General features: G+C 55.8%; 1 protein-coding gene across 2 annotated transcripts in view; it reads left to right on the top strand.

Moving 5' to 3' along the window:
* The window catches only part of Ergic1 (endoplasmic reticulum-golgi intermediate compartment 1), a 48850-nt gene that overhangs the window by 14109 nt on the left and 24596 nt on the right, over positions 1–10145 (top strand). The window contains exons 4-5 of one of the 2 annotated variants that reach the window (XM_048815420.1): positions 2747–2841; positions 7333–7457. In XM_048815420.1, coding sequence (XP_048671377.1) covers positions 2747–2841; positions 7333–7457 — 220 coding nt within the window. Of the gene's footprint in view, positions 1–2746; positions 2842–7332; positions 7458–10145 lie in introns of those variants that run through there. The other variant, XM_048815425.1, reaches the window with a different exon arrangement.

The raw sequence follows: 10145 nt of genomic DNA, 5'->3' as shown, positions 1-10145 counted from the left end.
AGTGTGAGCTGTGGAAATCCTGGGCTCTGGTGGAAGGCTGAGCCGATTAAGAGTCTGGCTGGGGCCAAGTGTGGGGCGTACGCCTGGAGCCAACCAGCGGCTCGGGAGGCTGAGGCAGGAGGATGGCGAGTTCAAAACCAGCCTAAGCAACTTAGCGAGGCCCTAAGCAACTCAGTGAGACCCTTCCTCTAAATAAAATACAGAAAAGGGCTGGGGATGTGGCTCAATGATTGAGCGCTCCTGGGTTTAATTCCCAGTACTCTCCCAAAAAATGTCTAGCCTGGCCATTTCCTGGTGTGTGACACCGGGGATGGGACACACCCTCTCTGAACCTTGGTTTCCTGGTGTTAAAATCAGGACATTTCACAGGAGCAGATAGGATCATGTGAATGCACATAGTAGGCCTCCCTAATTAGCTTCCCACCTTCCCTTTAACCCATTAAGCTGGGGGTCCAGCAGACTGAAATCTGAGCTACCTCTGTGGCTGGCCTGTTCCCAGGAATACCCCTGTGGCCCCCACAGAGAAGCAGAAGGGCTGCCTTTCTGCGCCCACAGTTCCGTGTTAATTGAGCACCAGCTATGCCACAGCAGGTACCAAGAGCAATAGATGGAGTTCTGGTGGAAAGGAGATTCATGCCTCTGCCTGACTCGTCTTCCCCAGATAGGACGTCTGCAATCTCGTGTCTGATGGTTGAGCCCAGGAGTCCCTTATTATTAACTCCAGTTCTGTGCAGTGGAGACCGGGAACGTCCATCTAAATGGGCGGCTCTGTGCCCACTGATGACATCTCCCCTTCCCCATCCTGCGGATGTTTGAAGTAACCACTGCCCAGCCCTGTGGCCCTTCCCCTTGGGCTGCCTGCTGGCCACACCCATGGGGTCTGTTCCCTCTCCCTGTGGGGAGTTAACTGGGCTCAGACTGAGCCTCCAACCCCTCTTAGCAGCTCCTCAGCCTCCTCCTGATCAGAACAGCCCCTGAAACTCAGTACCTGTCCCTCCCCTGCCCCGAGTTCCCCAGGTGCTCCCGGCCCGGAAAGAAATGTGGCCTTCTACCCACATGCCTGCCTCTGCCCACCCCACCGCCACCCTTCCGCAAGTCTAGCCTGCTCTGCACGGTGCCTGGCCTCCTGTCCATCCCCCCACATCCTGGCTGCCTCCTGTCTGGTGTCCCTGTCACAGGATGGTCCCTCTGGAGGGTGCCCATTCAAGTGCGAGCCTGACCATCTGGCTGTGCTCTGCACCAACTCTGGAGACGGTGGCCTGGCCGGCCCGGCACTCTCCAACTGCGTCACAGCCCCGTTTCCCCTTGCTCCACGCTGCAGCCTCGGTGACCTTCACTCGGGTCCCACACACGCTGCGTCCTCCCCACTGCCAGGCCTTGGCGCAAGCTGCGGGGTCTTCCTCCCGTCTCTGCCAGGACCTGCCTCATCTCCCTGCAGACCTTACCTGCATCTCAGAGGAGCCCCCTACCAGCTCCCTGGAGGCCTGTCGCCCTGTGTCCCTCCCGTGGTGCCCTGCAGCCCTCCGTCCCGGCACTGATCTTAGCTGGTGGCAGTGTTTGTTTAGGAGGCACGAGGTCTGAAAGTGCCACAAAAGCGGAGACCACGCCCGTCTGCTTCGTCACTGCTTCTGGTGCCCGACAGGTAGCAGGTGCCCAAAAATGTTTGTGAATAAATGTGTTACTACCAGATCCCGACCTGGTGCCACTGTCCCTGTCAGCAAGGTGATGTGGCTGTCTGGAGCCACATGTCCCCTAGCTGTGGCCATTAAAAGCAGCAGAGCAGCTGGGCATGGTAGTGCACATCTGTAATTCCAGAGACTCTGGAGGCTGAGGCAGGAGGATTGCAAGTTCAAAGCCAGCCTCAACTTAGCAAAGTCCTGAGCAACTTGGCGAGACTCTGTCTCAAAATAAAATATAAAAAGGGCTGGGGGTGTGGCTCAATGGTGAAGCACCCCTGGGTTCAATCCCCAGTACCAATAAAATAAAATTAAAACAGCAGAATAATGATCCCCTGCCCCCCAGCGATATCCACATCCCTGTCCCTACAATCCATGCTGTGTCCTTATGTGGCACAAGGAGTTTTACAGGCACCATTACATGCAGATCTTGGGTGACCCTGGCTTATCTAATGGACGGTGGCAGGAGTCATGGGGAGCAGGAGTCGGAGCCAGGAAAGAGCTCTGTATGCGCAGGGTGACACATTCTGTCTGTTCAAAGCCGTGCTCTCTGCTGCTGGTTCCAGCAGCCACATCTCCTGTATCCACAACCCGGGGTCCACCCCCAGGGCTTTATAAGCATGAGCTCCCTAGGATTCCAGGTTCCCAGCTGGATGGGAAGGGATCCCACGAGAGGAGGCAGATGGCACTGGGTGGTCGTTGGTGCCCGGCCCTGAGCCCTAGGAAGACCCGTGGTTCTCATTTCAGAGTTCAAACCACCCCGTTAGAAACGAGCAGCGTATCTGCATTTAACAGATGGGCTCACAGAGGTGCGTGTGGAAAGTGCCACCACCAGGATTTGAACTTGGACCCGTCTGATGTGAAAGATGTGCCCTTGTCTCCCCGCACCCCTCCTCCCTCCACTTGGTGGGGAGCCTTGGGAGAGGCTGGAGCCCAGAGCCCTGCTGCCCCGAGCCTGAGCACACAAAGGCTGGACCCAGGTGGGCCCGGGTCATCTGAGCACTGGTTACCAACGAGGCACTGGATCGCTGCCTCCCTCTCAGTTAAGGCTCTGCTTGTCTCGCCCTCAGTGTGAACGAGCTCTACGTCGATGACCCGGACAAGGACAGCGGGGGCAAAATTGACGTCAGCCTGAACATCAGTTTGCCCAACCTGCACTGCGAACGTGAGTGTTCCCGAGGCCGCTGCAGCGCTCACTCCTGTGGGCAGATCTGTGTGTGCAGGTGGCCAGGGTGAGCCAGGGGGACAGGGCCTCTGAGGCCCCGCTCTCTGTTTTAGGAGAAGGTATTTTGGAGGTTTGTGGGGATAAGAAACTCCTCTCGGGGTCACTGCTGCAGAGCAGCCTGTTGGGCCGGGTGGAGTCCCTCGGATCTCTTGGTCTTTAGAGGCAGGGCCTGAGGGTCCATGCACAGTGGTCTGTTGAGGAGGAAGAGGCTGGGGCAGGACAGGAGGTAGCCAAGATGTGTCTTTAGTGACAGGCCAGCCACAGCCCGGCATCACGGCAGCTGTGCCATGTGGTGACACCGTCCAGTTTTTCCCGCAGTAGTGATGGGACCAGGTGCCATCTGTCTCTGGCTGGTGGCTGCAGGCTGCTGTGGGTGGAAGCATCAGGGTCACCGGCCTCCAAGCATCTCGGGAAGGTAGCCCAGAGCAGTGGCCCAGAGAAGGGTGGCCAGAGCCACCAGCACCTGCAGAAGAGGGTGGGCACCGTCAGCAAGAGGTCCCCAAAGATGTCCCTATGGGGGAGGTCAGGAAGCTTCCTTTTTACTTCAAACCTACTTTGGGTATTTTAATCAAAACAGTGAATTACTCCTGTAAAACAAAATGCAGTCAAGGTCAGATTCAGGGTCAGATCCTGGCTCCTTCATTCACAAAAACCGTGACCGTTGTTAAAATGGTCTGGGCTTCCTCAGCCACTGGCCCTCTACTGCCTGGCCCGAGACCAGCCCGAGCACAGAAGGTGCCGGATACATGTGTGGAATGAGGTGTCATGGTTACCCTATGTCCTCANTGGCGCGTCACCTGACGCCCCCTCCTTCCCCCGCCCGCCCCGCCGTTAAAGGGCACAGCAGAGGGCAGGACGCCCAGGGCCCAGCCAGAAGGAGGGAGGTGTCAGCCCTGTCCCTGCTTCTGGTGAGACTGACGTTAGACTTTTGAATCCACAGTGGCCCCGAGCCAGAGAACTTATTGAAATAGGTCAGTTTTATTTATTTTCATTTAAAAAAATTTTTTTCCTTCCTCTTGGAAAACAATTCATTTGGCAGCTTCTCCTTCAGGAGCTGATCATGAAGGAAAATCTTAGTCAGGCCAGAGGACGGGGGCCAGTGGAGCAGGGAGGGGACGTGGTTCTGGGCTCTGTCCCAGCTCCAAGCAGTGGCCTAGAATGCACCTTCAGGCTGCTGGCCACATTGGCCCCTGATCCTGAATGGGAGCAGCAAGCCTGGAGGCCCGCCCTCTGGCTTCTTGTTAGAAGAACTTAAGGGCTGGGGTGCAGCTCGGGGTAACCTGCCCAGCATGAAGGCCCAGGCTGTCTCCAGCACTGCAGAATAAAAAGGAGGGGGGGAGGGAGGTAAGGAGGGAGGGAGGTAAGAAGGGAGGGAGAGAGGGAGGGAGGTAAGGAGGAAGGGAGGGAGGAAGTGGGGGAGGGAGGAGAGAGGGAGGGACTTCACATTTTATGTATATTTTAGTTGTCAGTGGATCTTTATTTATTTATCTGTGGTGCTGAGACTCGAGCCCTGTGCCTCGGACGTGCCAGGCAGATGCCCCACCACTGGCCCACGACCCCAGCCGCAGACTTCACGTTTTTATCACAGCCAAGACTGCATGCTTGTGGTCTGGGGCTGGGCTCAGTGGTAGAGCACTCGTCTCCCACGTGTGAAGACCTGGGTTCAATCCTCAACACCACATTAAAAAAATAAATTAATTAAATAAAAGTATCATGTCCGTCTACAACTAAAAAAATATTTTTAAAAAATGCATGTTTGTCATTGTTCGTTGGCAAACCCAGAGGAGCAGAGACGGTGTCTGTGGACACACTGACATCATTCTGTCCACTTGGCAGCCCCTCGTCTGCCTTTCTAAATGCTTCTGAGATCATGCTGCATGTCTGAACTCACACCCTGATTTTAAAAATAATATTCTTTTTTTAGACCTTTATTTTATGTATTTATTTTTTATGGTGCTGAGGATCGAACCCAGGGCCTCACACATATTAGGTGAGCGCTCTACCACTGAGCCACACCCCCAGCCCCAAAATAATATTTTTTTGCACAGTTTTAAAGACACACATTCGAATTACAAAAATATGTAAAGATGAAAGTTAAAACATTGGAATGCCCCTCTCTTATTCCCTTTCATTATTCCCCATTGTGCCATCATCCCTAAGGAAGCCCGCTGGCAGTAGGGCCCCTTCCCTACCACCACTCAGTGCATGCATGTGCAAACACACACAGTCAGCCCTCCACATCTGCCGGTTCCACATCCAGGGAATTGACTAACTGCAGATCAAAAACATTGGGGAAAAAAAAAAAGACTTTTTCCTCATCATTATTCCCTAAAGGACAAGCATAAAAACTGTATCCGCCAGTTGTCTGTTACTGTAACAAATCCCTGAGAAAGTCAACTTACAAAGAGGAAAGGTTTATTGGGGCTCAGTTTGGGAGGCTTCAGTCCTTCCCTGGTTGGCTCTGTTGCTTTGGGGCCGTGGCAGCACATCATGGTAGTGTGTGTGTTGGAGCAAAGCTGCTCCAGGCAGGAAGTGAAAGAGAGGAAGGGGCTGTAGTCCTCCTTCCCTTCAAGGGCACACCCTAGTGACAGTGTCCTCCCACTAAGCTCCACCCCTTGAGTGTTCCACCACCTCCCAACAGTGCCAAGCCAGGGACCAAGGCTCTCTCACATGGGTCTCAGGGGCACCTGAGGTCCAAGCTGTAGCAGCTGTTTGCAGAGCGCGTTGTTAAGTCCTGGGGAGGTGATTTGAATAGACAGATGCCGGATGCCGTGGGTCATATGCAAATGCTGCCTCATTTTATAGGTGGCGCTTGAGCAACCTCAGCTTTTGGTGTCCCCAGGGCTCTTGGAGCCAGCGCCCCACGAGGGATTTTTTTTTCAACTGCTCTTACATTACTCAGAATATTAATAAAAAATGACCGCCCTTCCTCGGGGCCAGGCCCATCCTGAACCCTTGACCGTGTTGACATATTTGGGTATCATTGTCCCGCAGGGCTGCTGAGGGTTGGCTCTGGAGCAAGACTTCCTGGCTCCGGTCCAAGTCTTGTTGTTTCTCAGCTGGGAGACCCCATGCCTCGGTTTCCCCGGGTGGGCTGGGGCTGACAACGCCGGTCCCCACAGGTGTCTTCCAGTGGCATGTCCTGACAAGAGCGTCTAGCACACAGTAGGTGCTGTTTCAATTTTCTTGACTCCTCACAGCCAGCCTGTAACGGAGGAAGAAACAGGCACAGAGGTGTTAGGTGACTTGCTCGAGGTCTCAGGGCTGCTCAACGGATGGCCAAGGGAGCGCTCGCCGCTGGCCACTGCCCCCAGGGCTGCTTCCAGTTGTCATGATTTCAAGGAAGGCTGCCCCGAGAGGCCTCACACCTGTGTGGGGACCTGAGCTAGGGGTGATCTGCTGAGTCCAACAGGGACCTGCTTGGTGCTGTCAGCCTCACCATCACAACATCCGTGTCCCCAGGTCCTATAGACCTGAGGTCCTCTTTGACAGGCAGTCACGTGCCCCCAACCCCCCCACACACCGCCGCCCACTAGGGAGCAGGGCTGGCCCTGGTTCTCTTATGGAGTCTAAGACCTCCAGCTGGCCTGCCTGCAGGGGGCGGGGCGGGGGGGTGGTCTGCGCTGCCGTAGTTCATAGCCACCTCTCCTGCCTGCCCTTTGGACCATCTCAGGGAATGCAGGAGACACTGGCCTGTCCATTTTACACATGGGGAAGCCATGTCACACTGAGGTGACAGAGTCCCATTGAAGTCAGGCAAAGACTCCAAGTCACAGGTGTCCTCTGTGGGGTTTGGAGGAACCTAGAGAAAGCAGCTGAGCCCCAGGAGGAAGCCGCGTCCTGGTGGGCCTCCCTGGGGAGGAGGCCAGACTGTGGGGGCCGTGAGCGAGCTCCGGCCTGTTCACACAGTGACCCGAGTCAGAGCTTCTGGATGGACGTCCTGCTGACCGCCCAGCAGCCCCAGCTCCAAGCACCATTGGTCCTCCTGATCTTCAGGGATGTCCCAACCTCACCGCCCCCATTTCCCAGGAGGTGACAGAGGCAAGGAGGGGTTCCTGAGTGCCTGAGCCAAGCCCGCCCAGCTGGGAAAGTGCAGGGCTGGGGTTCAGCGCTCCAGCACGCCAGGCCTCAGGGTCCATCCCTCCCCACCACCCACTGCCCGCATGGGCCTAGCTTTAGCAGCCACCCACCAACCCTTGCTTCCCCAGGCTCCTCCCCCTCAGCAGGTGGCTTGGTGGGTTTCAGGCCTGGGAAGGTTCAGGTGTTGCTTCCTCCCAGCCTGGGGCCACTCTCTCCCAGCTGGCTGACCTCCTTCTGTCCTCTGCCGACCCAGCGAGGGGAGGCCTGGGCGTGGAATGGAGGCCTGGGCTCCTGTGAGGGGCTGCTCCCCACCTGCCGCCTGGTGGGGTGACTGTCTCCTCGGCTCCACAGTGGTTGGGCTGGACATCCAGGACGAGATGGGCCGGCACGAGGTGGGCCACATCGACAACTCCATGAAGATCCCGCTCAACAACGGGGTGGGCTGCCGCTTCGAGGGGCAGTTCAGCATCAACAAGGTAGGAGACGCCGGCCCCTGCCTGCTCCCTGCCTCGCACCCTCCCCCTGGAAACCCTCTGGGAGCTGTGTGCCCCCAAAGCTGGACCCCGACAGAGCCCCAGGTGAGCTGGGAGTCGGGGCCCAGCGCCGGGTGGTTCCTGAGAACCTGGGGCAGTTCCAGGCTCCCGCCGCCCTGAGCCCTGCGGCCCTCTCAGGAGGGACGGCTCCTTCCCCAGAACCTTCAGCCTGGGGCCTGGGTTCTGGTCCCAGCTCTGGTTCTCCTCCTCATGCCCCAGAGGCCACTTGGCCCAGCTCCTTCAGGTTGAGGACATAGGGTAACCATGACACCTCATTCCACACATGTATCCGGCACCTTCTGTGCTCGGGCTGGTCTCGGGCCAGGCAGTGAGTGGTGCCCACGTCCCTGGGCTGGGAGTGTCCGCTGGGCCAAGCACTGTGCTGAGGGCTGAGGCCCAGGGAGGAGTGGATGGGGTGAGTTTGAAAGTCCCTGTTGTTTTGTCCTTAGAAACAGGGACCCAGTCCCACGTCGGGTGCACCTGGGAGGATGGGGGGCTCTGAGCCAGCAGGGGGCGGTAGGCACAGCCCTCTCTGCTCAGCTTGGCATTTCACCCTGAGCCTTGCAGCCATTTACAGGATGCCTAGACCCAGGCCCCACAGCTGCCCCATGTCCGACAGCCACCTTCCTAGGGCCACCCAGCCAGCCACTGGTGGCTCCTGGCTTCTGCTTGCGTCTCTCTGTCTCTGCTTAGAATGCCCTTCCTGTGACCCCTGATCACCTGAGTGCAGGTTGCTAACTCACTGGCCACATCTAGCCGGAAAAACAAGCTGCTTTTTTCCTGTTCCACATTTAAATGCACCAGAGCTAATACCAACAGATTCAAAGTGTCCACATTTCTGACTCTTAAAAGTTAGACACTCTAGGGCTGGGATGTGGCTCAGTGGTTAAGTGCCCCTGCGTTCAAACCCCAGTACCAAAAACAAGTTAGACCCTCTGGCCAGCACAGTGGCCACCTATAATCCCAGTGACTCAGGAGGCTGAGGCAGGAGGATCACAAGTTTGAGGCCAGTCTCAGCAACTTAGCAAGACCCTGTCTCAAAATAAAAACTAGAAAGCTCTAGAGGTGTAGCTCCCGGGTAGAGTGCCCTTCCACCTTCTGCCTCCTCTGGGCCTTCTTGAAGCTTGCTGTGGGGACATTGTCACTTCTGATGGATTTTACAGTGCTGCAGCCCAGGAGCAGGGTGGGAGAGGACAACAGGGGTGGGATCCTGGGAGGCCCGGTGCACTGGGGCTTCTGTGCAGGTCGGCCGCTTCCCGGGGTCCGCCTGTGCACGTGATCTGGACTGTCCAGTGGTCCTCGTGTTCAGGCAGAGGAGCCATGTAATCGCCCCACAGTGGCCCGAAGGCTACTGAAACCATAATTAGCTAAAATTCAACAAAGTATAAAATTCAGTCCCTCAGTCTCACTAGCCACAGGGGGCTGGCAGCTACCGTGTCAGTGCAGGTGCAGGACGTTTCCACCCTTACAGAAAGGGTCAGCCTGGTGGCCCTGTGGGGGCTGGCCCTAGGGACCTGGAGCGGGGCTCCGGGACAGTGGCTGTGTCAGTGGATTGGGGTGGCGCGGTCGGTTAGGGGTGTGGAGTGGATAGGCAGGTCACTCCACACATGACCTGCATCGGGCAGCAGGTCCGGCGAGAACGAAGAAGCCTCTTAGGCGTTTCCTTGCCGCCGGGCGGTTCCGATTCCCTGACATGGGGCCCGTGATGCTGGGGGTCCACAGTTCAGTTACTGTGTCCTCTGCGGTGTCCATCCAGTGTCCCCTGGAGATGTTACATCGAGGTTAGAGTTGACCTGGGGATGGCGTGGAGCCTCAATCCACACCTGGCGTCCTCTGACACAGGAGGACGGGAGACTCACTTGCAGGTACCCCAGGGACAGCAGGGTGACCTCAAGGGCCCATGATCTTGGACAGAGGTCGAATGCATGTTGTTTTTGCCAAGCTCTGACTCAGATTCAGCCCTTCTGTCTGCGGTGAGTGCAGGCAGGACACTAGCTGTCAGCAGGCCCGTGGCTGTCACTGATGTGAACCAACAGTGGTGCCACATCGGGGCGTCCCTACTTTGAAATGACAGCTGTCACATGCCCCTCCCCCCTCTTGTTATTTGATGCATTACTAAAGAAGTATGTTTAAATGTTTTTAATATTTTAATTCTTGTTTAAACATATTGTTTTTCCTTTGTAATCCTGGAATTTTGTGCATTAAAAACATTTTAACTTTTAAAACAGGGTAGTCAGACTGGCAGAAGGGTCACCAAAACCGTTGAGAACACAAGGTCTTGAAAGAAATGTACTTGAGGACCGATTTCTGGTGTACCCCATCATTGAGAACAGGCAGTGTAACAAAAGATATGAGATGGGTGCTCAGACAGGAGGCAGCAAGGGCTGGACAGTTTCTGGAATGTAGAAAACACATGGGCTAAGTCGGTTTTACCATAATGAAATACCTGAGGCCGGGCACTTCAGAAAGATAAGAGATCATCAATAGAGGAGCAGATGATTTTTTTAATGTGGCATGTATGCATCATGGAGTTTTATTCAGCCATAAACAAGAATGAAATTATGTTATTTGCAGGAAAATAAATGAAATGAGAATATCATGTTAAACAAAATAAGCCAGACTCTGACAGTG

The sequence above is a fragment of the Marmota marmota genome, unplaced genomic scaffold (genome assembly GCF_001458135.2).
Source record: "Marmota marmota marmota unplaced genomic scaffold, marMar, whole genome shotgun sequence".
NCBI classification, from domain to species: Eukaryota; Metazoa; Chordata; class Mammalia; order Rodentia; family Sciuridae; genus Marmota; species Marmota marmota.
The sequence above is the reverse complement of the archived record's forward strand: the minus strand, read 5'-3'. Positions and strand labels throughout refer to the sequence as shown.